The sequence below is a fragment of the Anomalospiza imberbis genome, chromosome 2 (genome assembly GCF_031753505.1).
Source record: "Anomalospiza imberbis isolate Cuckoo-Finch-1a 21T00152 chromosome 2, ASM3175350v1, whole genome shotgun sequence".
NCBI classification, from domain to species: Eukaryota; Metazoa; Chordata; class Aves; order Passeriformes; family Viduidae; genus Anomalospiza; species Anomalospiza imberbis.
The window spans coordinates 34,676,203-34,703,372 of NC_089682.1; the positions used below are offsets into that span (position 1 = coordinate 34,676,203).

At 48.7% G+C, this 27,170-nt stretch overlaps 2 protein-coding genes and 2 non-coding genes across 15 annotated transcripts in view; 1 reads left to right on the plus strand and 3 right to left on the minus strand.

Annotated features, from left to right (window-relative positions):
* Positions 1-12,322, minus strand: part of MPZL1 (myelin protein zero like 1) — a 43,520-nt gene extending 31,198 nt beyond the window's left edge. For 7 of the 11 annotated variants that reach the window (XR_010996075.1, XM_068180507.1, XM_068180505.1 and 4 more), the window contains exons 1-2: positions 11,444-11,555; positions 11,175-11,276 (exon numbers count right to left, since the gene is read on the minus strand). Coding sequence is in view for 9 of the 11 variants with exons in the window: in XM_068180507.1 (XP_068036608.1) it covers positions 11,175-11,276; positions 11,444-11,540 (199 nt within the window). In the remaining 2 variants the exon portion in view is untranslated. Of the gene's footprint in view, positions 1-7,146; positions 7,343-7,580; positions 7,718-11,174; positions 11,277-11,443; positions 11,664-12,157 lie in introns of those variants that run through there. The other 4 variants (XM_068180498.1, XM_068180506.1, XM_068180501.1 and 1 more) reach the window with 4 other exon arrangements.
* Positions 11,942-12,013, plus strand: TRNAP-AGG (transfer RNA proline (anticodon AGG)). The gene has a single exon. It is a non-coding gene; the product is annotated as a tRNA-Pro (tRNA).
* Positions 12,323-12,421: 99 nt separating the features above from the next.
* Positions 12,422-12,493, minus strand: TRNAP-CGG (transfer RNA proline (anticodon CGG)). Its single transcript has one exon. It is a non-coding gene; the product is annotated as a tRNA-Pro (tRNA).
* Positions 12,494-14,377: 1,884 nt separating this feature from the next.
* The window catches only part of RCSD1 (RCSD domain containing 1), a 29,737-nt gene continuing 16,944 nt past the window's right edge, over positions 14,378-27,170 (minus strand). Inside the window, exons 2-6 of one of the 2 annotated variants that reach the window (XM_068180531.1) lie at positions 22,466-22,573; positions 18,638-18,709; positions 17,141-17,335; positions 15,842-16,565; positions 14,378-15,002 (exon numbers count right to left, since the gene is read on the minus strand). In XM_068180531.1, coding sequence (XP_068036632.1) covers positions 15,849-16,565; positions 17,141-17,335; positions 18,638-18,709; positions 22,466-22,573 — 1,092 coding nt within the window. In that variant the 3' untranslated portion in view covers positions 14,378-15,002; positions 15,842-15,848. Of the gene's footprint in view, positions 15,003-15,517; positions 16,566-17,140; positions 17,336-18,637; positions 18,710-19,993; positions 20,081-22,465; positions 22,574-27,170 lie in introns of those variants that run through there. The other variant, XM_068180532.1, reaches the window with a different exon arrangement.

Below are 27,170 nucleotides of genomic sequence, written 5' to 3' on the forward strand. Positions count from 1 at the left end.
GCTGGAAACCTTCATCCCCCAAGCAGAGACAAGCATCTGCTAACACAACATTCACTTTCTCCTGGCCTCTTTGCACATTCAGTTAAGCTCTGCCTGACTCAACAATGAGGGAAAAAATAGCATCTTGTCACCCCAAGTGAAAGGAAAGCAGTTTCACTGAGAAGTCTTGTGCAAATCGTGGCTAAGCTGTCAAAGCAGACAATAACATCCATGTATCTCAGCCCTCCATACCTCCATGCACCTACTCTGACAGGACTTAAAAGACAAGTCTCCAGAGTCCCCAGACTTTGGTATCTCCTTCTCGTCCCACACTTTAGGGTCAGCTTTTGGCATGTTCTCCTCCATATGACGCAGAGCTGCTCATTGTTCTGCCAAGGAGCAGCAAAAAGAACCTATGCTGAGATTTACTTTCAAAGCCCATGCTTTAACCAGAAATGAAGAACAAGCAGGAGAAACAGCAAAAAATGACTGAGCTCCCTTGCCAGACAGGCCATAGTTGTGGCCTTGTGTTCCCTTGTTCATCTTGAGGAAATAATTTCACTGCTATATCACTCTCTCATCTCATAAAACAGAGATGCTTGTAAATGTGCTGAGAACTATGAACAAGCAGTGTAGCTGCACAGCTTCATGCTCCTATTACAGCATCAGTCATATGTCAGGTTTGGGCAGATACTTAGTCTTGAGGCAAGTAACTTCTAGTTACTTCTAGTACTTTTCCCTGGGGACCACAAAGCAACACTTCCCTGTCTATGCTGCAGGCTGGGACACCAACCAGCAGCTCAGGTACTTTCCAAACCACACATCACATTTTTCTGCTCAACAGCCCTGAAGTGGTTTTCCTTCCATGCCCAAGTAAGTTTAAGAGTGTTCAAATCCAAGTAAACAGTTCTTGTTGACAAAGCCAAACCAAAAGAGTGGAGAACCCAAAGGGAACGAGTTAAGTAAAGCTGTTCCAAGAGCAAAGGGTACCTGGAACAGCTGATGGCAGCTGCTCCACCTCTAATCTTGCAATACCAACAGAATCACTAACAAACATAGTAAATTATTTTCTGGGCACAAGGAAAGATGCCAGAAAACAGGAACTGAGATTACAGAAAGGCAAAAAAGACAGAAGAGTCTCCTTGAAATACACCAGGTTTTTCCCCACAAATAGGGAATGAAGCTTACTTAACTAAAGATCTGAGAGAAGCTGGGTAAACATCTCAACACATGGCAGAGGGAATAAAAAAAGCATCCCACCATCACAAGCATTTCCTAAAATTGCCATAGCAATCCACTAAAACTGTCACAACTACTAAGAAAATGAGAGTGTTAAGTATCAGAAGTTGTAGACTAAAAAACCACAACCAAACAACAGCAAAACCCAAATCCATGGAGTGGACAGTAGAGACTGACATATTGTTGGCTGGAACAAAAGCTTCCCTCCAAGCTTTTTTCTTTTTTTTTTTTTTTTTGTTATTAATACTATCTCAAGTGAAACTATGTTAAAAATACCAGTCATGTTGCCAACTGTTGATGGCATGCAGCATCTCTTTGACAAAATCCATCATTAGCAGCTTGGGAACTTCCAATTTCCTAAACAAACTAGGCAATAGAATTTAGGAGGTGGATACACAAATTTCATTAAGACACACAGTGCAAAGCCTACATATCAGACAAAGGAAACTGCCCTTTTCCTGACCCTTTAACAGTAATCAATCCACAAACCTGCAACCAACTCAGTCTATACACACCAAGAAACAAACATCTGCAAAAGCTGCACTTTGAACCATCCAAGGTATTAGTAGCATTCCATGAACAGTCACTCCCACCTGTCATCATTCCTGAACCAGAATCATGTCCAATATTCTTGCCAAGTATTGGTATTTCTACCAGCCTGAAAGGCGAGCACAGGATTTTTTCCTGTATAGAGAGAGACTCAATTAAAACCTGTTAAATAAAATCCTACCACTTAACTGAGCAAGAAGATACATGAAATTACATCATCTAAGTGATCACCCTTCTCAGCTGACAGGGTATTCATGCAGCCAATCTGTTCTGGTGTGACTAGAGACTTCAGCAGTTCAAGCCAATCCAAAGCCCTTGGAGGACCAGATTCCTTACTGATCCATGGACTGTTGAACACCTGCAGCCAGCTCTGGCACCAAGCTTGCAGCAATCTCACACTGACTTGCTAACTGAACTGCTGAACAAACTTGTAACCAGCTATAACCTGCAGCAGCACAACCACAAAACCTAAAGAAGAAGCCCAAGCTAAATATTTCAAAGCATTGTTCCACAAGAATTTGTCAGTGGTGGTGCCAATTTAAATAGCTTACATGCACACTCAGAACGAGATGAATTTGATCAGGAACTAATCTGTGTTCAAAACAGCCCTTTCACCATTGTTTTCTTTCAAACCAGACCAACACCCTAGCCCAGCCCACTGTATACTGTTTTGTACAATTGAGGAGAGTTAGCAAGCACCACGTAGGAGCTGATTCAGCTGGTTTCTCTCAGGAACACTTCTTTTGTGAAAAGTTTATGGCCTTCCTTGTAGCACACTACATCATTTTCCCAGTTTACACATGTGGTGATTTCCAGAGCCATCTCTTGGCTTGAAGCAGTGCCTTCCATCAACAAAGATCCTGCAAGACCTTGATCTGAACACTTCAAGACATAGAAACCAGTCAGATTTCAAAACTCCTGCTGCACATCCAGCTTTATGGAATTTGTTACCACGTGGGAGCCCTGTTCACCACCTTTCACTTGCACACATTACAAAAGCAAGTTACTGAATAACAGGTGGCTTGCAGCCAACTGTAAACGCCTCCAGCAATAGCCATTTCACCCACCTGGAGATGACCTGCCCTGATTTACCTCCATCTCATGAATTGAAAGTGCCACCAACCACTGACAACTGCTACACTGCCCAGAGTTTAACCCTCCCTTAAGGATCAGAATGTCAATCTGCTTTGAGTGTTTCCCGGCAAGTTCCCTTCGTGCCCCTTAACACCATGTGTGTAAAGCATCAGTGAATGTACCACAAAGCTTCTCCTGCAGGGTTGGAGGAAAGAGAGCTCACAAGAACAACCACAGCCTTCCAGTTTTCCTTATGCACTTTAAGCCAAAACCTAGCAGCAGCACCGAGTGGAAAGTGCCAACTCCACAGATACATAAAAATGCAGGAGCTGAAAGGCACAGCAACAATACACAAGGACTGTGGGCTAAGCCCAGCATGCAGCTCAGCCCTGCACAGCCCCTTGCTCGCACCCCCCGGAGTGATCAGGGAGAGAAATGGAAGTTAGAAAGTGAAAAAACTCAAGGGTTGAGATTAAAACAGTTTAAAAGGGAAAGCACGACCCATCACCCACTGATTCCATCAGCAGGCAGGTGTTCACCATCTCCAGGAAAGCAGGGCTCTGTCAGACATAACAGTGACTTGGAAGACAAATGCTGTAATTCCCTTCCTCCTTCTTTTCCCAGCTTTCACTGCTGACCATCACTTCTGTGGTGTCCTCCCAACTCCTCATGCACCTCCAGCCCATCTGCTGTCAGGGACGGGTGACAAACAAAAAAGGCCTCGGAGTGTGTAAGCCAGTGCAAAACAAGTAACCAGTGTAAAACATTGTTATGTTAAATCAATTCTGTCCCAGATTAGTATCAATGCATTTATATGATATAAACTTTTTCATTTTTTTTAAAAAAAGCTTATTCAGGACAAGTAACAGAATGTCCCTTTAAAGATAAAAGAGATTGTAAGGAAAAGCTTTCTTTCAACCTGCTCAGCAAAAAATACTGTTAACCCTGCCTTAGGATGCATTGCCACATCTTCTGTGCTATGGGTACTGCTTACTGCTAAACACTAATCTGAGTAAACACTTCCTTTTTCACTTGACTGCTGTTAGAGATAACAGTGAATCACAGCAGTTAAGAGTTCTCCAAGTCTCTTTGCTGGCAGTAAAGACAGTTCAAAAGTTCTTGTCCTCTCCTGGCACAGCCTTCTCTTATACAAGATATTCACATCCTCTCCATTGTGCTAATCACTTCTTGTGGGGTGCCACTAACCCAGACCTCTAAAATAATACAGCCAAGCAAACCACACACACAAAAAAAAAAAAAAAGATAAAAGATAAAAGGATATATGCCATAAGGATGTTAATGTTTTCACACACAGAGCTTCCAGCTTTCTGATGTATTCCTAGGATATCCTGAGTTAGCAATCGCTAGTTCAAAAAATGTACTTTCTTGCATACCAGGCTGTTTATTTTGTTAATTATATGCAGGCAGTAGAAAGAGCAAGGTATGCCATACATGATCAAACCACATCACATCATATCACAGTTGGAGAACTCCCACTACAGGTGCTAATAATAAACTTTGGATAGATGACCTGATGATTATCTATATGGCATGTCTCCAGAAAAATAGTAAGTCTTTAGAAACTACTCACACTAAAATCTTTCAAGACAAACAATACAAGACAATACTAGGTTTCATTTTTTTGGTCTTCCATCTCAATTCTGTATGGGACACAAGATATCAACCAGTCAGGACACCAGTCAGGACAAGATAGGTCCACAGACAGGCAGTGGAATTGCTGTTTAATACAATTAATTTTAACTAATTAATTTTAATTCAGATAACAAGCAACACAGCCATGCATGCTAGTACTCACTGAGCAGTGCAGGCAAGGCAGTTTTCCTACCTGCAGCATCAGTGGGCTGAGCTTAAAAGGACTAACAGCTTCTGACAAGGGTGACTACAGGAATTCTGACTAAACCTGGCACAGGCACAAAGTGAGCATTGCAACCCTGACTTACACTGTTATTTTCAGGAAACATTTCAAGCAGCAACTGAAATGGTGAGCTCAAAGCAGTAACAGGCACTTGAGCTATTTAACATCTCAATACTCTGCTTGTTACAGACCCACGTGTATGTGCCCACGTGCACTTGTACGAGTGTGTATAAAAGGGGTAGTAGGAGAAAATAAATTTCAAAAATGATCAAGCTTTGTTGGTATCAAAAAGAATAATAAAAAAAAAATCACCATTATTCTTTCCAGTAATATCTAAGCATTTTTTGAGACTATCAGAAGTAATCAGGCACCTCCCTCATGTCAAACACAGGCAGGATACCACTTTAAGTCATAATTACATGGCTTACAAATGCACAATTGCAAAATATTCCATTTTCTTGATACTCTTGGCTGGTTGTTCCAGGCTCACTCATGCACAGAAGAGATTATACGTAGATTAACTACTTATGCTACAAAATGTCCCCAGAATCACAGACAGCACATTTGACAATGATCCTTCATTCTTACAAGCAAACGAAGCAACGAGGTTTTCAGATGACTGAGCATAAAGAAGCAAGACGAACTCCTATCCCACACATGCAGGGGCACACATGAAAATAAGCCTAGAACTGTATTATCTGTGCTTAGCTGTGAAGCAACCAGGCTTGGCAGAGCAGGCTGTGGTGTTTAATGGGGCCTGCACAGCACAGCACCCTAAGCAATATTTCTGTCTCACTGCAGGTTATTGGCCACAGGAGCAGACCTGCCACGGAGCATATGAGCAGGCAGAAGAGCAGCCGCGTGTGCAGCACATCACCCGGCCCCATGCCACATCTGAGCGAGGGAGCAGCACAGCCCTCTGCAAACACCACTCCGGCCCTTGCCAAAAAAGGCAGGTTTTGATTCCCGAACCTCTCACGAGGGGAAAATCCAGCATGGGGAAAGGGGATGGGAAGAGGGCCCTTGAAAAAACATCAGGAGCCTGAATGACACAGGCAAGAAGAAATGCACAGCCCTGAACACCCAGGACTCCTTAGAACCCCAAACTCAGGGAAAGGTCATCTTTTCCTTCCCATAATCAAACTCCTTTGGGTATGCAAAAGAGGTGAAGAGCCTGCACTCTGATCACTTATTCCCATGTAGAGATGCAAACCTTGCTTTTCACAGCAGACAGGAGGATTAAGCATGTGGAAGTAGAGAAGAAGCCAACACAGGAATATATTCAGACCTTCAATAATCTACTATTCCCACCTACCCACAGCATTACTGTAGCTGTACCTTTTGTTGTGGTCAGGGGAAAGATGCTTCCTTCTTCTCTTGCCTCCATATGTATTTCCAAAGATCTCAGTTTCACTGTAATATATGCATATTTCACATCTACTTACTTAATCCCAAATACTAAGTCTGTCTCTGAAGATACACAGGAAGCCTTAGCAATCTTTACTTCTTTATTGCAAAATGCAGTCATCTTAAACAAATGCAAACAATGCTCTTTGGGAATAGATTTAGGGAGAGGATTAATAATAGGAATTAGATCTTAAGAGGAAGTTCTTTGCTGTGAGGGTAGGGAAGCACTGGAACAGGATGACCAGGGAACCTGTGGATGCTCCATCCCTGGAAGTGTTCAAGGTCAGGATGGATGGGGCTCTGAGCAATCTGGTCTAGTGGAATATGTCCCTGCCCATGGCAATGGGATTGGAACAAGATTATCTTTAAGATTTGTTCCAACCCAAACCATTCTAAAATTCTATGAAATAAAATTTGAGTTCCTTACCACTCAGCACAGTTTCTTAATAAACCTCTTTCCAGATAGAGTTATGGTTTTACACAGTTTTCCAGACAAATTAACTGAGGAGGTATTAGGCTTCTAAATGTCTCCTACTGAAATACTTCACAAAGTTTTACCCACTAAGCAAGTACTGCCAGCCAAAAGTATCCATCACTGGATATCTGGGGTGTATAATACTGGATATTCCCTCACTGTCCATGCCCAGCATCTACACACAGTGAGCTGGTGTGGGAAATGCATGTAACTTCTCGAGTCCAAGTGATGTGTGGAACCCTCTGAGAACATAAGCCACAGCAGAGTGAAGCACCACTCTTGCCATTCCTACAGCTCCATAGCCTTGTACTCCTCACTGGAAATCTTCCAGAACCATCTGGATGCAATCCTGTGCCATGTGCTCTGAGATGACCCTGCCCGAGCAGGGAGGTTGGACCAGATGACCCCACTGTGGTCCCTTCCAATTCGACCCATTCTGCGATTCTGCACTTACTCTCCACCTATATGAGCCATAAGCGCATCATCTGACTGACACGATTCCCCCTCCACCCAAATACTTCACCACTGACCGAATCTAGTCATTTACCACAACCCCAGCGTCCCCACTCCTCGGTTCCCCCGCGGCTCTCCCAACAAACGCCACCCGCGTCCCTGGAGCGAAGAACCCACGGCGGCGCTCGGTCCCAGCTCGGGCTCGATGATCTCGGGGACCTTTTCCAAGCTGATGGATTCTGTGCAAGCAGCGCTAACACGGGGCCGCCGCGCATCGCTGCCCTGGCACCGCGGCACCCCTGCCCTGCCCACGCCGGCTCCCAGGGGCTTTGTCCCCGGCGCACCGACCCTTCCCCCGGCGAGGACGGGCGTCCTCGGCCGCCGCCGACCCGGCTCCGAACCGGGTGGGCAGCGAGCGGCAGAGCCGAGCCGAGCCGAGCCCTGCCCTGCCCGCGGAACCGCCCTCAGCCCCGGGAGCGGCGTTAAAGGACAAACCGGCGGCCGGCCCTCCCCCGGTCCCTGACTCACCGGCGCTGAGGGCGGCGGCGGCGACCAGCAGCCACGCCGCGCAGGGCCGCCCCGCGCTGCCTCCGCCTGCCGCCATCTTCCAGCCGCCGCCGCCTCCCCGCGGCGCCCTCATTGTCCGCCCCCGGGCCCCGCGGGCCCGCCCCCCGCCCCCTGCCCCGCCCGCCCATTGGCTGCTGCTGCTGTCAATCACACACACCCTCCGCACCCCGCTGGCCCCGCCCGCGCCCTGCCCCGCTGCTCCACGGGGATTGGATAAGGGAGCCATCAGTCAAGTCCAGGTGACCTATGGACGCGGGGAACGAGCTGTCCCGCCCCCCAGCCGGGCGCGTCGCTGGCGCCCCCCCGCGGCCGGCCGGCGGTGCTGCGGAGGGCGCGGGCGCCGTGGGGCCGCTCCCGGCCGGTGCATCCCGGGGCTGACAGAAACGCTGAGTCACAGAATCGCCCAGTCAGCGGGGCTGGAAAAGACCTGTGAGATCATCGAGCCCAACCCATCACCCAACACCACCATGTCAGCTTGACCCCGGCACTGACTGCCACGTTCCGCCTTTCCTTAAGCACCTCTCCACAACATCCCTGGGTGGCCCATCCCAATGTCTGATCAACCTGTGAAGAAATTCCCCCGAGTGTCCAACCTCAACCTCCCCTGGTGCAGCTTGAGGCCATGTCCTCATAGCCTGTGGCTGCTTCCCTGGGAGAAGAGACCGAACCCCACCTGGCTCCTTTCAGATGGTTGTAGAGGGCAATAAGGTCACCCCTGAGCCTCCTTTTCTCCAGGCTGAACACCCCCTGCTCCCTCAGCCACTCCTCACAGGTCTGCCTCGAGCTCTGGCGCTGTCCAACAATTACCCTGCACTGCGGGAAGCTTAGCCAAGTGCCTTTGGTGGCATGCTACCAGCCTTTCCAGCTGGCACTGAACCTGTCTGGACAATCGCTGACAGCCACAAAACTGACAGTCACTCCAGTGGAGTTGTGCTTCCCATAGTCAAGAACACCCAGGACCTGTGGGGTGGCTGTGGCCCCTAGGGACCACAGCGGTTTCATCACTGTGGTGTGGTGTGGTGTGGTGTGGCATGGCCTGGCGTGGCGTGGCGTGGAAGTTGCGTGCTGTGCATCACTTTGCCCAGTTTCCAGCAGGGAAGCGACAGCAGGAGCAGATCCCGCTCCCAACCCCTCTGCCAGCCTCGAGCTCACCTGGGTGCACGCTATGGCGCCGGTTGTCCCAAGGGAAACGGGACAGCGCTGCTGCAAGCTCCGAGCACAGGCAGTGGTGCTTCCTCCTGCCTCCACAGAAATCCTGCCTGTTGTTCCCTGTTATCTCAGAGAGCCTGTTTCGGCGTGCACTGCCTGTAAGGACAAGCTCCTTCAGAAGCTCTCCTGCTGCACCAATTGCACAACCACCTTTGCCTTTCGCTTGAAAATACCTGCTTGGAATTTCCCTCGGCTTGCTGACTGGACTCCCAGCTGCTACACGCCCCCTGAGACCAAGCTTTTATCCTTCCCTCTTCCTCCTTGCTTCTGAGCACCTCTTTGTTGTGCCTTTTAAAGAAGTTGCACAAGCTGAGTCATATCTCAAGGCTATTGCTCACTGCATCCCTGAGCCTCCAGAAGCCTGGGGGTGCTCTGCTCATGCCCAGTGCTCCAAGGATGCTGGTCCTTGCCCAGATCCCTGTGCCACCAGTTTCTCTGCCACTCTCTGGACAGCTCATCACATCTGCAGGTGAAAGAGTCCACAGGAAAGGCCACCGTGTGCCATGCAGAGGAGGGCTGTGGCAAAGCAAGCCTGCAAAAACACAGGCAGATTATTTTCTTTCCAGCTGTGATGCCAGACACCACCTTAAAATTCTCCTGGGATTTAAAATGTAACAGCTTGTGCATCCATTATTTATACCCTAAGGGGAAGCTCTGGAGCACGTTCCTCATCTAACTGTTGTACATGTTTTCTAGAAACCCCGACTAGCAGAAATCCAGGGCACCTCTTGGGAATAAATATCAACAACACAGGCAACTCTTTGTATTACAGGGAAATAGCACCTTGTTTGGTTGGCACCTCATTTGACTTCCCTTGTGGGTGGGTCTTTAGCCAATTCATCAATACCCCTGCTTTCCAAATGGAGCAGAAACTGATATTCAGTGATAAGACTTTCATTCCAAGCCCTTTTTCCTCAATACTTCCTCTGAGCTCTTCCCTTCCACGGAAGCTCCGCCCAATCTTACAGCTCTCCTGGGCGGCTGGAAGTGCTCTTATGGGCATGGAAGCACCTCAGTACTCAGAGTTCACTGTTTACCTCCAGGTCCTTCAGTACTGCACAGTTTACAACTGTCCAGTCCTCTGAAGAGGCCAAGCCTCACCCTTCTGGGTAATTTTGGAAGATAGTAAACCTTTTTTTTTTTTTTTTTTAATTGCATTTTTCTTATTCTCAATTTGACTGTCCTTCACAGAGCTCACATGTTCCCTTTTTGTGTGCTAAACCTGATTTGGCCACACACAGCCCTTACCTACGCTGTCCCTTCCCTGACAGAGCTGAGATCACATTGCCACAGGAACAGCCCTGACTTCCCTGTTTGTTGTGTAGTAACACAGATGTTCAGTGCAGAGAACACCTGGGACAATATCTGGTCTACTTACAGCAGAAAATTCTTTATCCAGATAGATATGATCAAATTACTCTCGTCTGCTACTTCCAGAGAGGAAATAGGGTGCTGGGACAACCTAATTTGTCCCAAGGAACATATATTGCATCTTCTTCCCTCTTGCTGTGTATGTTAGAAATTCAGACCTTTGTTATCCTTTGTTTTGGAGAGATCTCTAGTAGCTTGCCACAGAGAGCAAGCAGAATTTTGGTGTTAAAAAAAGGGGTAATAACTTCTAGAAGGAGAAGAAAATATATTTAGGCTGATTTTACATTTATAATGGTTTTGATTGTTTTCTCTTTAGCCTGCATCTCTGTACATCCTAGAGGAATTGTACAGTATACACTGTTTAGTGTGCAAAGATATGCACTCCTGTAAAAAAAATATCCCACCGAACACACACACATTTTGAATTAGAAATAGAAGAACATGAGAGAAAAAGGAAAAACACAGGCTCTATTTGCACAAGAAAGCATTGTGTGTCCCTCACAGCAATATTTTTTCTTCTGCAAGTTGGGAGAAACTGTGACCAGCAGATAACGCCACATTCATGTTTATTTTGGTTAAATAGAAACACAGGGTTTTTTTTCAAAACGCAAGGGCTGGCAGCAGCACAGTAATTGCATACAGACTTCGAAGAGTTTGGGAACTATTTTTCACAAGAGTCAGTGTTGTTGAGGCTGGAAGGGGCACCCAGAGATCACCCAGCCCAACTCCTCTGCCAAGGCAGGGTCACCTTGAGCAGATTACACAGGGAAATGTCCAGGTGGGGTTTAAATGTCTCCAGAGAGGGGGAATCCATTACCTCCCTGGGCAGCCGTTCCAGTGCTCCGGCCCATTAGCACAAAGAAGTTCTACCTCGTGTTGAGGGGAACTTTTTGTGATTTAGTTTGTGGCCACTGCTCCTCATCCTGGCACTGGGCACAACTGAAAAGAGCCTGGCACCATGCTCTTGCCACCCACCTTTGAGGTATTTATACATATTGATGAGATCCCCTCTCAGTCTTGTCTTCCATAACTTGGCTTTTTCATCATTTGATTGAGAAGAGTGTCTTGGATCACCCACTATGCAAGGAAAACTTAGGACGGAAAAGGACAGGAGTGATGAGCTATTCCAGCACTGAACAGATGCTAAGGAACAACTTCAGTCATGATAACCTTTCCGGATAACCTTGATACATAAAAAAGCACATAAAATGGAAGCAATTTGTCTTCCTGTCTCTTCCTCCTACCTTTCATCCCGCTTCTTGGAATATATTGAACCATAGGCAAAATAGTTTTAGAGACTGTTACTGTAGAGGCAAAAGCCAAGGTAACAGTGACCTCCATCCTGACCAACACCAGCGTTCCAAGAATCTCTGTTTAAGCAGGTCTGCATAAAATTATCATCTGTAACTTAGGAAAGTAACGTTGCCTCTACTCGGCTGTGGTGCAGTTTGAAATTATGGCAATGAACCACGAGTCTCCCCTCACGCTCTGGGGTTTGTGGCCTGGCTGCCGCGGTCCATGGCTTGCCGCGTACGAGCAGCTTTCGCACCCGCAGGAAGACAGGGCTGCCGCGGTGTCCGTCAGGAACCCGGGGAGAGCCGGCAGCCACAGGGAAGCGCCTGTGCCCTCTCACCAACAGGGAAGACCGCGGGAACCGGGACGGCCTGGAGCTGTCCCGGGCAGGGGCTGCGCGGCGTCACCGCAGCATTCTTGTAGAGGAGAGAGAACTCTCTCCTCACGGCGGCTCGTTGGTCTAGGGGTATGATTCTCGCTTAGGGTGCGAGAGGTCCCGGGTTCAAATCCCGGACGAGCCCATTTTTCTCTTTTTTTTTTTAAAAACCTTTTCTTCCTTCCCTGCAGCAGCAGCGGCTCCCGCACACAGCGAAGGGACACGGCGGTGACTGACAATGAGATCCACTCGTTCCTCTTTAGTGCAAGAAAAAGCTTTAAGAACTCACCAACGACCGGCTGCTCCTCTTCGTCTGGCACCGGGCGTCGCTACTTTCATTTCTCCCAGGCAGACCCCCGCCTTCCTCCTCACCGAGAAAGCGCTGCGGGGCCGCTCCTGGCCCATCCGAGCGGCTCAACCTCGGCACACCGTACCGGCTGCAGCGCCGATCCCGCGGCCCCGGTGCCGCTGCGGGCGGGCCTGAGGCGCAAAAGCGCATGAGGACCCCGCGGCGGCAAAACATAGGAAGGGGGCTCACGCATCCCATCCCAGCGGGCTCGTCCGGGATTTGAACCCGGGACCTCTCGCACCCGAAGCGAGAATCATACCCCTAGACCAACGAGCCGCTCTGTTGGTCCTTTCCCAGCTCAGCATTTCACTACCATCCCGCCGCCTCCCGCCGCGGCCGCTTCCATCAACTCCTGTCTGAGTCCGCCCTTGCCGACCACCGGCGGCGGCTTCGCCCGGCGCTCCGGCACACATCGCTGCTTTCTCTCAGTGCATGGAACTGCGGGGGTCTGCGGCCATTTCTCCCTGCTCGCCCCCTCCGTTTCCTTTCCCAGGGTAATCCCTGGCATCGCCCTTCCCCCGACCCCAAGGCTCCGCTCGTTAGCGACGGCTCCGCGTCCCCGCGCGGGGGGCAGCGGCCCGCGCGGCGCTCCGCTGCTCTCCCCCGCGCAGACCCAGCTCCCGCGCTCATCCGAGGGGCGCAGGAACAACCCAGCCTTCCCATTGCCACTGCCACTCCCATTCCCACGCCCGCTCCGCGCGCGCGGTGGCGCTGGAAGGCGGGCGAGCTCGTTCCCCGGGAACGGGGAGGCGGAGGAATGGGACAACCCGACGCCCCCCACCCCCACCCCCAGCGGCTTTGGTTCGTCCCGGGCCGCGCCGCGCGCTGCGCCCCCTGGCGGTGCGGAGGGGTCGCACCGGGCCCCCGCGTGTCCCGGGCGCGCTCGGACCCTCCCGGGGCTCAGCCACGGGCAGGACAGGCGCCCACGGGAGCCACGGGCATCGCCCTGGCGTTCTGAGCCCACAGCACCCTCCCGGTTTGAATCCCGCTCGTCCCTGATGTGCTCTGTCCTGCTAATGCTTCCTGACATACTCATGTTTCCATGCCTCTGCATCCCAAACTTTCTGAAAAAAGTCCTATTCCTCCCTGTTCCTCATATTAAATTTAAATTTTGAAGTCCTAACGCCAGTGGGATTCTCACCCCTTTTTTTGCCTGCTGCTACCAGTTCTGCCCATTCTTCCTCAGGTTTCTTCATTTCTCCAGGAAGAAACAAAAGACACAGATTTTTGGTTTGCTTTGGTTTTATTCCACCATTTATTTATTCTGTTTCTCCCCCGGATTTCCATTCCCGTGCTCGGGACACACATACACGGTCTCTACACAGGCACACATATATCTGTACATACAGTAAGGCACAACACTCTGCTGAGAGAAGAAACAGGGGGCAGCCAGTGACAGCAGCCCGCCCTGCCATACATGCTAGAGCAAGCAGAAATAAAACGGATTCAAAGGCAACAATGCTCCACAGCATGGCTCAAAAGGATGTGGAGGTCGTGTTTGCCAACAAGCCCATGATGATTCAGGAGGGCAAGTGCTGCTGGCTCTCAGCAAGTGTGACCTCAGTCCACATCACAGTACGGACATTTTGTTGTGTGGCCAACACAGCTTCAGGCACTGCTGTCAGGAAACTGGTCAAGTGAGGGTCTGACATCCACCTTCCCCCAAATATTCTCCAGATTTAAATCATAGTGACTGCTAGCCCCTGACTTTTAGTAGCCCAAGAGTGAATGAAGATCTAGTACAGAGAATAAGTACTTTGGAGGAACTGGCTGCCTGAGCTTTGCCAAGTCAGCCAGGTAATGCCACTGGAAATTCAGCCAGCTAAGACTTCTTCTTTGACATGCACAAAATTAATTGGCTCTTTCCAGGAAGCTGGGATGCTTTCTGTAATGAGTGGCTCTTGGTGGACACACAACAGAAGTTTCAGAACAGACTGGGTAGGGTTTGGAAGTGAGAAGGACTGATGGACAAGCAGCCTTTCTAAATCTGGACTGGAGCCCAGAGCCAGATAAGAGAACCTGCCCTATTGACCTACTCAGCACATCTTTTCTTTGCATACAATCTGCTGGTTGTCATTTTCCACCGCACTAAAAGCACCCCAAAACTGAAGCACACAGGATCTATCAGCCTACCACAGGTGGCTGTTTCACAGATTAGCCCCACTTCAAAGGGATTTTATTTTTATATTTTATATTTATATATTTTTATGATCAGTGTTCTAGGAGTTTTCCCCATGTTCAGAGTTCACATTGTCTGCCATACAGCATGTATGGAGAAAACTTAACATTTTCCAATTTTTATAACATTATTTACTGAAGTTTTAAAACCCGAAGTCCTTGAAAAGAAGCTACCAAAAAGGCACCGTACACGTATGTATGTACATAACTGATGAACTTCATCTAAGACCAATGCAGGGGAGAAGAAAAAGACATTTTGGAGCAGGATGAAGAAGCAGAAGGCCCATGAGTGGTGGTGGCTGTTGCCTCCAGGACAGTGGCTACCAGGTCTCTTAGTCCCCAGATATCACCAAGGAACGCCAGCCAACACCTGAGTTTTGAACCCTGAAGAAATTGCAGTCTCCTCTTCCAGCTGTCCCAAAATACGATGGTGCAAAGCAGAGAGCCAGCGAGTGGCCACTCAGCTCTGTGATGAGTCTGGACCTCAGGAGATTTCTGCATTCTGCTCCTCTCCTGCCACTGAAGGTTTTCCAGTAGCTTCCATCTCGACTGGGTTAGATGGCTCCTGTCCACATGTTAAGTCTCCTCTGCCCTGACTGGGTGTGTCCTTTTGAGAGGGGAAAATAAGTAAGGAAATAATGAAAAATAATCATGGGTCTAAGCAAAGACAGTGCTGGGAAGTCCTGGGGGTACTTTGGTGGTTTCTGTGCTAGGAGGCAAAGGTGAGATGCAGCGTGACCACGGGAATCCTTCCTTCAGCTGCTCCTTGCCAAACCAAGGAAGCATTTGAAGAGGAGGTGGTCTAGGTGGAACAAGACACATCCTCAGGCATCTGTGGCTATGTTATCAGTGGTTACAGAACACACGAGAAGGTGCATGGAACAAGGCCTGCTTCAGGCAGTGGAAATCCCCTTTTATTTCAGTGGCAAAGGCCCATGCTTGCATGCTTTCAGAGCTGATCGTGAAACTGGTGTGCCCTGGGTTTGCTGGTAAAGCTAAACACATAGGGAATATATATATATATATATATGTACATGTATACATACAAGATGTGCACACATATAAATATTTATATGTAATGAGTCATAATATATATGTAAGGAGTCATATTGATACAGTTACTGCTGGGGAAATGTGTGTTTTACTGCAAGTACTTTCAGATTGCTTTCCAAACAGCTATGCAGGAGGGTGCCTGGGGAGCAGTGCCTCTCCTTTATACTGAATCCACAATCAGCTTTGCTTCTTTTCCATCCTCTCTGTAACACCACCCAGGAGGGCTGGTCGTTTTGAGTACCCTGCCTCACAGTCTCTGCAGGCCTGAGATCTGAGGCTTTTGACATGTGGGGAGCAGCAAAATTGTTGTTGTGTTCTGTCACAGTTGCCATTTTTGCTAACAGCAAAACCCTCAGGTGCCTTAGGAGCCGTCATCACGCTGGCCCATCTTACCTGTGTGTCACAGCCATGCTGTGCCCTGGTCCTGCGTGACTGACACTGAAGGCTCACTGGCAGTCCCTAATCCCACTGCACCCTGCAGTGGTTCAGGTGCCAGTGCTGTTTCTTCAGTGTCTGATGTTCTTTGTGTGTCTGTGCTCTCACTGCTCTCCTTTGTTTCAGCTTCAGCTTCCTCCTTCTCCTTGTCTCCCTTTCCTTGTTCACAGGCAGTGCTTTGCTGCTCTTCTCCCTGGGGACTGTCACACATCTCATTGTTTCCAGAGGGAGGCTGAGGAGAGTTCTCCTCTCCTGGGCCATCATGACACACTTCCTCCTCTTTTGTATTCCCTGTGTTACTCTTGCAAGGAGTAATTTCCTCTGCCTGTTTTTCCCCTTTTTCCCCATCTTCCGATCTACTGGATCCTCTCCTTGACGGGGGCTTCTCATCAGACTCTGCCTGTTTCTTCTGCTCTTTGCTCCCTTTTTCTTCATCCTCTGATCTGCTGGATCCTGTCCTTGATGCTGGCTTCTTATCAGACCCTGCCTGTTTCTTTTGCTCTTTGCTCCCTGTTTCTACTTCCTCTGTCTTGCCATTGGGCCCAAAGACCTCATCTTCCCTGGCGCCATTTTCCGGAGAGGACAAGTTGACCCCTAAATCTTCCCCGTCTCCGTACTCGGACAGAGATCTTCGGAACCTCCGGGAGGGAGGCCGGCGCTTGATCGATCCTCGCGTCCGCACCTGGGAGGCAGGAAAAGCAGACATTGAAGCAGTCAAGAGAGTGGTAATGGAAAGCAGGAAAGCACAACAGAGGAAAATGCCACTGGATGTACCGGCCTTTTCTACTCTTGGCAGCTTGAGGAAGGAGTCTGTACTCCAGCTGGTGATGATGAATGCAGGTTATAGCTCCTCACTTAAGTGCTGAGCGCTCTGGTGACACCTGAGAGACTGCCGTGCTCTGTGTGCCTCCCTAAACTGAGCCTCAGCCACCTCAGACATTTGCTGGCCATGTGGCACCACCTGCTCACAGCACTCCCTGGCACCAGCCACCCTGTTATTGCCGAGCTGAGGTGACTGCATCTCCCCCTCCATCCCTTCTTCACACACTGGGCCGGGAAGGCTGCTTGGCAGGCAGAGAGGAGACCCCACACAGATACACTGAAGGGCTGTTTGGAACCTGGTGCACAAACCCTCTCTTCTTGGCCACAAATACACACTCTTACAGCGGGACTGAGGGCTCAGCCTCCTCTTCCTCTTCATCCCCAAGCAATAAGTAAGCCTTGTGGAATGGACAAATCCTAGCACATACACCCTACCTTGTTGTAGAACTGCAGCTGAGTGCTTTCTGGGGGCTGATCAAAGCTGACTGGCGTCTCACTGGGCTGGGACTGAGTCCCTGGGCTGGTGGGCGTTGAGGGAGGCGTGCTGAACGGAGAAACCAGGACTTTCATCCCAGGGCTTTTGGGAGACACTCCCGGCAGCAGAGCAGCTGGAGCAAAAGCCAGATTGGCCTGCAATGAAAAACCCCCATTAGGGGCATGCGGGACAGCAGTGTGTGCTACACACGAAAGCCACACAGGGGAACCCCTGCCCTGCCACATCTCTCAGCTGTCACAAGCCACAGATCTGGTTGTGGGTTCCTCCTGGTGACACTGTCAACAAACAAGTCTGGGAAGAGAAGTTATGACTGGACATTTGTCTTTCCCTGGCAGCTGGAAATCAGGACATGTTCTTTTGTCATCCTGCAGCCTTTTGGGATTTTCCAGTGACCCAGCCAATACACCACAGTCTGCAGTGGCTAAGCCGGCAGAAAATCTGAACAAGCAGCCAGCAACCACTTCAAGATTTAAAACCCTCCTGCATGTGCCCAACCAGAGCTTGCATTTTCCAGCCTGATCTGCAGGTCTTGCAGACTGACCTGTGCAGTTGTGAGAAGACCATGGAAAGCAGTGAGCTTGTGATTAACTGTGGCAAAACACTTCCTGCTGGCCTCTCACTGAGAAGCTCCCCTAGGCAAATGTCCTTGGGTGCATCAGGAGGGACAGTGCTATGAATAGGCTCAGGGTTGTGTCAGGGTGGCCAGCAGGCTCTGGAGTGACACATGCTGCCAGGACAGGCGGCTGGCAGGGGCAGGGCACTCTGTCTTCAGGCCATCGAGTGCTGAGCTGCCCTCAGCAGCACAGATCGGGCACCACAGAAGCACAAAAAGGGCAGGAAGTGCTGGGTGTGTTTGTGTGTAGCTGCAGGAATCCAGATGAGGAAAGGGAAGGGCAGTGCAGAGCTTCCAGGCACACACATGGGACAGCCAGAGCCTGGAGCACATGCCCCACTGCCAGGATTGTCACTGCCTGTGCTTGAGGCCAGCTCCCCAGTGGAGTGCAGGGGACTCAAGTGAGTGACAGGGCTGTGAGGAAAGAGCTGAAGGAAGTCTCAGCCAGGGTTTCCCTCACTTTCTCTCAAGAGCTGCACTTAAACTGAGGCTCCTGCTGAAGCAGCTGTTGCTGCCACGCCCATGCTCAGCCACGTACTCCACAGATCCAAATGATTCTGATCCATGCACTGACATGCTTATGGACACACCTGGGGATCACTGGACTTCTTCTGGTGCCCATTACCATTGCCAGACCTGCTGTGCCTTCCTCTTTGTGTGTGGTGGGGCTGGTTCCTCCCCAGTGAGGCCCTGTTTACCTGGCTGTCACCCCTGGCTCCTGCATCCCCTTCCCCTCTGACTGCTCTGCAAGGGAAGCAGCTGTGACCAATGCCAATCAGCTTTAATTCGCTGGGGAAGCCATGTGGGCTCTGCCAGGACCTACCTGCAGCTTTTCAATCATGGGTGAACTTTTCACCTTGACCTTGGGAATGGGGCAAGCATTTGGCGACCGCTTCTGCAAAATAAAATGAAACAGGAGAATGTCACAGTATAGTAGGTGAAAAAGAGGAAATACAATAAAGGCAGAAAACTTGCAAGAGATAAGCAGAAACTGCTTGTAGGGAAGCAAATGAAGCTTCATGTAGTGTTCCAACACAGAAGTTTCTTTTTCTTCATTCCTGACCCCATTCTCCTTTTGCCATCCAGCCATCCTAGGGCTAGATACATGTACCCTCCTCTGGGCAAAAAGGGCTGCTGTCTGAAGTGTCTGAGTTAAGTGATGTGTGATGGCTCTGGTCCTACATTGCCTTCACTAAGGTATCAAGCCTGTGGCACAGTTTCCCCTGGTATTATTTCAGGACCAGGCAGATTAAAATTCTACCTCTTAAAGCCTTAATGTTGGCAAATATTGTGAACTTTCTGTAACAGAAAAGACTTTCTGCCTCCACTTGAGTAACCAAGTTAAAGGATGTCCAATTAGTATAAGCAGGAAGGGCCTAAATGGCAGGAAAGGTAGAGCTATGAAAAGGCTGGAAGCAGTTTGAGAAAGAGAGAGCATTGCTTTGAGAAGGGGCATATTGCTTTTTTCAGAAAAAGAAGGAATCTAACATTTTAAAACTTAACGTTCCTTTGGTATGGAGACAGCAGATAGATCTATGTAGCTCATAGATAAGAAGGACAAAGAACTGTTAAGGGCAGGTGACAATGTGAAAATTGATGGGTAGACCTCATACCCTGCAATACTGAAGGACAGAAGTGACCAAAGAGGGCCTGAGTGTAAAATTTCAGAAGTAGCAGCCAGCTTACTGGGACCTGCTCATTCAAGGGTCCTAAAGATCCTTTAGGACCTAAAGGGTCCTAAAGAAAATTCTGTGGGTATTGCCAACAAGCCCTCTCTTCACTCTGGATTAATTATTCCCTTTTTCTGAAGATGGAAAAATCTGATGAGCACAACTATTACCCCATTATGCTCAACAAACAGCATGGGTGCTCCCTGTTCAAATCTAATAAGTACCAGTGGTTCCTGAACACTGGTAACTGTATGGAACCATCAGTGTGCCAAGGGTGATAACAAAAGCAGTAGAAATGGGCTGTGCGTCCATGCTGCAGGAGCAGGGAACAGTATGGAGCTGACTCTGGGTCAGTACATGTGTGAGAGCAGGGGCAGGTTTGCTGCTGGGACAGGCGGCTTTGATGGCTTTGCACAGCCTGACCTCTCTGCCACCTCCAAACTTGTGTCTCTGGAGAGAATTGGCTGCAGAGAGGAAAGACCTTGTCCCCCTATTAAATTAATACTCACTTGCTCATCGTCACTTGTCTCAGTTTTGTGGGAATACAAGGGAAGGGAGCAGGGTGGTTTCCTCCGAGTTGGCTTATGTGGTGGTACCTAAGAGAAGAAAACAACCAACTCAGCAGCAGGGAAATCAGGTTTCTTAAAAAGGAAGTGAAATTCAAGCACCAAAGGGCATGCTGTGTGAGTGACCTGCTCATGAGGTAGGGCTCAGAAGGTGGTATTAGCACATGGCTGTGCTTATGGCATCTAGAGACCGAGTGTTGGAAGAGTGGTTTGTATCTTTTTCTTTGTGCAACAGACACTCTTCTAAGCTGTGGAGGGTGGAGAAGCCTTCCCAGAAACTTTGTCTGCAAAGCATCCTCCTGGAAACCCCTTCACATTGGAGAGGTTTTTACTGTTCTCTTTCCTGTCATTACCAGGATTTCCTTTAAATGAGTCTCAGCTGCCTGGTTCATGATTTCCTACTTTATGTCTGATATATTTTTGGGGCAAAAAGAGGAATTCTGACTTTCTCAGAATTTCAGCCCCATTCGTTTCTCTTGAAAGCATAAAGCAGTGCACAGGGACAAGGCCTCAGCTGCAACCTTAAATTTGACAAGAAACAAATTCTCCAGAGGAGAAGGAACAAGGCAACCTAATGGCAGGGACACTGATTCCTTCTGAATGTCCTTGGACTCTCAGAACTAAGAGAGAGTTCCCTAGGAAGGAAGGGATGCATAGCACATAACTATTGCTCTGGTCTTGCAGCCAAGCTGTCTCTATTTTTCTGCCAGGTTTGTAGTCTCCTGCCAAGCTGTTAACACACTTTTCATGTGTTAAAAGAAATAATCCAAAATAACTGGCTAATATCTGGAATCTTGGATAACATCCACAATAAATTATTTGCATAATTTTGTTACCTTCTCACAGGCTGGCATATGAAAAGTTGGATTATGGCATCATTGCCCTCTGTACAGTTGGCTGTCTAGGAGGACCTTTGGACCTGATGTCACTTAAACTCTGGAGGTGCTGCACCCAGCCAAGGCACTGCTGCATCTCTAAGGAGCCCAGGGCAGCCCTGCCCTTATCCTTGTGTCATGCCAGGAAACAATAATGTGTCTTGTGGAAACCCCACCATTCTGCAGCCGTGAAATGCTGCACTGTGCCACAGTGGATGTGTCAGAGGTTCTCTGGTTGACAGGATTCCCCTCTGCTGGCATGGGCCAAGCAAGGGTTAAAGAGCATCCCTTGGGTCATTAATCTGAAGCCAGCTTGAGAAAGCTGGTGGGGAAGTGACAGATGGCTTGGAGAGACAAGACAGGAAACTTTGTCCTCCTCTGTCTCTAGAGAAAATGAGTTTCTCCACACTGTGAGGCCCCTCCACGCTGCCCTAGCTTGGGAGCAGCAGAGGCCTGTAGATAACACAGGAGAGGTCTGGGAATTTTCTGCCTTCTGAAGGGTGGGGGACTTAGTGCAATTAAATCCCATACCTTCAAAAGAGGAAATTACTGTAATGGGACAGACGGAGTGGTGTGCTGGCAACTGGAGGGGAAAAAAAAGTAGTGCTTGGGAAAAGACTGGCTATTCCCATCCTGGGAGTGCTAAACTCTGATAGATGATGGCATGCCAGCCTGCAGGCAGAGGTCACCACTGAATCCAGCCAAAGACAGGAGGGGTGACAGGGAGGATACCCTTAGGCCAGGCTGGGATCCGGAACCGAGTGGCAGAAGGGAGCAGCTCACTTTCAAAAGGTGCCTGAAAAGGGCCACCAGCAAACATTTATGCTTCTAAAAGAAAAAGGCATAATGATATAGGAGGCCCTCTGAAAATGTCCTCTTTTCATAAAAACCCCTGACTTTTCTTTCTTCCTAAGAGAGGTATTCTAGTGTTCTGCTTAGCTGGAGAAAATCAGCATGTGAGGCAGTGCTTGGCATAGTGGGATTTCATTAAAATAGAGTTCGGCATGATAGAGTTAGGCACAGAGTCTGAAATATTGAGAAGAGGCAATGAAGGTGAGTAAAGAGGCAGTTTTCTCTCAGACCTACACAGAAGTAATAACCTGGAGGAAACTTTCTTTTGTGAACGAGGTGCTGATGACATGCCACTGGCTGCTACACTGCATCATCTGTTGCTTGTTTCTTTTCCCATCAAAATTGGCTATTTCATTATTCACTGCTGCTGTCTGCCTACAAAAGCCAGCCCTAATAGGACATGCTTGCACTGCTGTCTGCTGCTTTTGGTTAAACCTGTGCACCTTACCAAGCTCTGCAATGTCTCGGTTAGTGTCTCTCCCAAGACATGGCTCTAGCAAAACACTCATCCACCAATCAGCAATGCATGGAAGATACAGCCACAGCTTGCATTGCACAAGTAGATGAATCCTTTGTGCAGATCCAAAATCAATGTGGATTCATGCTCAGATCACTGATGTTCCAGCAGGAAGAGACAAGTGATTAACGTCCCACTCAATTTCCTACTGGTGGCTGCAGAGCACCTTACCTCTTTTCCAGGGATATTGGCTGCTTGCTCTTTGAACTTCCCTGCTAGCTGAGCCACTGAGGGTGATGCTGACTTGTCCACCTCCGAGTTGGTCTCTGCTGGCCTGTTCTGACAAACCAGGAACAAGAGGTTGTGAGTGAAGGTTGGGAAAAGCAAGCCTGTATATGTATGTGTTACAAAGTTCAAGAGTAAGCAAGGACTTGAAGCAGAGTTTCTCACATCTGGCATCAATCAGCCAGCCTGAGAGCAAGACGTTTTGGAAGGCAGGATTTAGCAGCATTTTCAAATATCCCAGAAAATCAGTAATTCATGCAGAGCCTTTCAGCTCCAGCTGAAGAGCCTACACTCAGTACTTTTCAATGGAAGCAAACCAGGTATCTTGGGCCAAGTGTCAGCTCCTTTTATCCTTGCAGTGAGCAGATGGAGCAGGCAGAAATGTACATTCCCATACACATCCTCAGCCCTCTCATACCCATTTTACTGCCCTGGTCACCATCAGCTTTGCTTTTCCAGTGGTTCTGCTGTGAGAAGCCATTCCCAGTCCTGACAGCAAGCCAACATGTGCTTGGAGATGTGTCCCTTGCTGTTCTGCTTTTTTCTCAGTGAAATACTGAGGCACGTGGGGGGGAGGAAGGAGGAAATACCATGGCTGAGAGAAGCTTCCCCTCCCCTGGGCCGACAGCAGGCTGAGAAGCAGAAGGCTTGTGCTGGAGTCTGGATGATGCAGCTCTTCCCACACCACACGGCCCTGGTGTCATCCCACATTCACCCTGTTTTCTTTGCTATGTGTCACTTGAGCAGTGTGAGTAGAAAGCCTTGAAATCAAAGCTGTTAAAGGAAACCTTTGCTCCTCATCTCTAGTATCTGATGCTGGGGAAACCAAACCAGAGGAACTGAAATAACTAACCAACAATTTCTATTCCAACCAGGAATAACAATCCTGATTCTGTTAGAGGCAGAGAGCTCAGAACAAGAAAGCAGACTACAAACCATCTGTAAGGAACCTCACACCTCACAGCTCCCTGTACCACCACCACGAACCCAGGACTAGTACCACACTTCTCACCCCACTACCTCAGTGCCCTTTCTGCTTCTCAGTTTTTGTTAACATCATGGAGAAAGGCCTTTCCCTTTCTCAGAGAGCTGTAAATAAATACTCCCAATAAATGTTATCTTCTTTTTCCCAGGCCCACAAGCCCCTGGAGGTATCTACCATTCCCTGTTAAATTTCCCATACACTTTGGAATAGCTTTCCAGAACCCAAGGAAGTCATATCAAGCTGTCTCATCCCAGTGACCTTCACACACCTTCCCCTCATCTTTTCACCTTTCAATGGAGCAATTACAGGCAGGGAAAGTGGCAGATAATGGAATGGAAGAAAGAGTGAGGTAAGCAGATCAGCAGGGCAACCTGCTGCACATGAAAAATGATGGCTGGGCTAAGTGGGGAAGGACACCAGTTCCAAGATGCAGGCTGTGTCTCCCTGCTGTGAAGGGAGGGCAGGCTGGAAAGAGGAAGGAGCAAAGAATGAACCTGGAGAATGCAGAATGGACTGGGAGGCTTGGCTCATCGTACCAGCTCCCAGGATACCTGGGCACAGCAGAATGGACACCTGAAGTAGGGACTCAGTTGAAAGTGAGCAGCTGCAAGTGCTCTGTCTGTGGCAGAAAGGCTGCCTCCCTCATAGTCCATTTTTCTCCAAGAGCTTCTTTCACAGCCCTTTGCTTTTTCCCAGAAAAGACACTGAACTTCCTCTTGGCCTCTCTGACCTCTTGTTTTCGGGGTGAATTTTTCCTTTCTTTTTTTTTCTTTTCACTTCAGTCTGAAAACACAGCTGCCTTTCTTTGATCAGAGTGGGGAGGCCAGCACAGTTCCATGGGTGTCTTGTGCTGGCGGCTCCTGCGGGCGCGGGGCGCGGGGCCGGGGCGCAGGAAGCACTGAACATGCCATTCTAAGATTAGCACCAGTAGCCCACGGGGCTATGTCCTCCAGAAACTGCCAGCTGCAGACTCTCCCATTATGGAAAATAAAGAACAGGAAAGGATCCTTACTCAGATCCCTTCTGGCAGTTACACTGCTGTGCTGTATCCAGCTTTTTTCCCAAGTTTTTTTTCTGCCCCAGGTGATATGCCAGGCTCTGTGTCTTCTGGTCAAGGGAAAATGTTGTATTTGGGTGCAAAAAGTTCCCTTCCTTTCACTGCAAGGAGAACATCATTCATTTGACTTCCAGGAGCTGGGCTGGCAGTCTCCCTCTCCTCCTTCCCACCACTGTGAGGAAGGTGGGAAGCCTTATTTTGCCACTTTCAACCCAGAGTGTGTACCAGGCCTCAGCCTCCTTCACACCTAAGACTAAGACATCTGCTTCTCTCACCCCAGAGCTCGGTGCTGGCTCTCTCCTGCCCCACGGTATTAATTATGTAATCTTTCCCAGTCCTGGTCATGCTGCCCATCTTGGTGAAATAACCCACCACTATTTTTCTAAATGGTCATGAGAAGTACCTCTGTTCGTTTTCTCTCTATTTTTTCTTTTTCTATAACAGTGAAATTACTCACACATGATTTTTGTGCTTTTTGCAGCCAAGTGCTGATTCTTTTCCTTTTCAAAAGAAAAACATGGTCAGCCTGCATGGGCTAAAACCACTGAGCTAAGGTTAAAGGCTTAGTCCATCAGTAATTTGATGACTGCTACTCTGAGGTCTTTTACTGTTTCATAAAAAGAAGTGTCTAAGCATTGTATGTTCTGAAAAATGTCAAACAGAGCTGTAAACAGGAATTTAATTATGCCATCAATGTAAGCATGGCACTGTCTGCAAAAAAAAAGAAGTGCAACTACTAAGTTCTCTGTAAAGGGTTTGTTTCACTTTTCTCTTCCAAATAAGTTTATAAAATTGAGTAAATTTGAAAACAGTTTTCAAAACCATGTTTCTTCATCTGCTTTTAAAACTGAGCCTAGTCCCTGTTAGCAGCACTGGGGAAGAAAGTTCTGCCTTTATCTGTGTCTGAAGTACGAATGTGTCAATTTGAGCCCCCCAAACCTCTCCTTCCTTATGCACTGGAGTTCTTGCCTCTATTGTGAAAGCAGAACTGCCCACTGACCCCTGACTTTGCAGACTGTGTGAAGGGAGTCACTGCTTTTTGGCACAGATTCTGCTCCTCTCACAGGTTGCCTGGGTCCACTGGATCCCCACAGAAATGACCTGCTCCACTAGGTCCCCACAGAAATGCCCCATCATGTGCCTGGTTTGACTCCTGAAGAGAGGCAAGTTCTACTGGCTGTCATACAGTGCAGCATGTGGCTAAATACCAGCCGAGTAACAGGAGAGATCCATACCTCCCTAACCTCCTTCCCTCCCCTACGAATCCTCTGACTCTCTGCTTTTGGCCACGCGGGTCACCTTTTATCTGAGAAGCAACACCTCCACAGCACTTTGCAAGGCTGGAATATTTAGCAGCTATGAAATCAGTGATGGTTACACAATTTTTTGGTACTGGTCTTGTGCAACTATCAGCCCATTTCTCATGTAGTTGCATCTAGACATGGTTTTGAGGCCAGTCCCTGATCTCCGTGTTTTGAAAACATCCCGTTTTCAAAAAAGCTTCACAGGAATGATTCCCTACAGCCTGTTCTCACACCAGCCCATCATGCCAGATCCTGTGCTTACACCAAGCGCTGCAAAGCTCCCCTGTGACTCTCCTAGGGATCTTTTCATTGCTGCACACACAATCTGCCTCAGCAACAGCAAATACAGCAAAAATAATGACCAATACAATGTCTCAGAGGCAGATACAATAAGGCATTCAAGGCTCAGGGCCAGAGTCTTGATTACAGATCCAGAAAGGGTGATATTCAGCACCCAATGCTACACCATGAGAAGGGAGTTGTCAGTATAGCTGGAGGAAAACAAGAGGGTGTCAATGTTTTTGGGGTGCAGTTTCATAAGCCCTGGGTTTCATACAGCTTATGTTTCCAACCACTCATTCTCCCCTGACCTTTCCTTTCCCCCTTCCCCCCTCCCCCCTCCCCTGCACCTGTGTGAGTTTGTGGGGCTGTGCTGTAAAATGGATCACTGAAATGATCTGAGCTTAAAATACACCCCTTAACTCTTTACACAGTTATTTTTAACCCGGATCATTTCAGCCTTGGAGTTCACAGCATGGCCCACCACGTGCTTGCCCTGCTGTAGTGGAAAGGGATGGAGGGGTGACAGGAACAGCCTCAAGCACACAGGAGAGGGCTTCCTTTTAACTGCTCCAGCCAGAGCCTGAGGAAATTACATCCCTATGATACGACATAAAAATCATATTTTTATGATACGACGGAAAAATCATATTTTTGCATGCCTGCTGGTAGAAGCTGGGCTGGTCTGTAGCACTGGTGTTTCACCCTGCAGTCTGTTGCAGCCAAGTCCAGGCCATGACCTGTGAGCCACCACAGGGAGACCATCATTGGTAAGAAGTTGCCATTAAGCACCCACAAGACACCCATAAATACCGTGTCAGCCACCCCCAGCAGCCCTGCTTCAAATAACAGCAACCACAAAATGTAAGCAGGTTCTCTATGCTGCATGGCAGAGGCCAAGCTCTACACCTGTAGGACATGCTCAGCTAAGGAAGGGATGGGGGATGCATCTGTAGGGAGGAAACTCCTGAAGTCAAAATAAACCATCACCACACTCTGCCTGGAGGCCAACAACTGGGAAGCAGT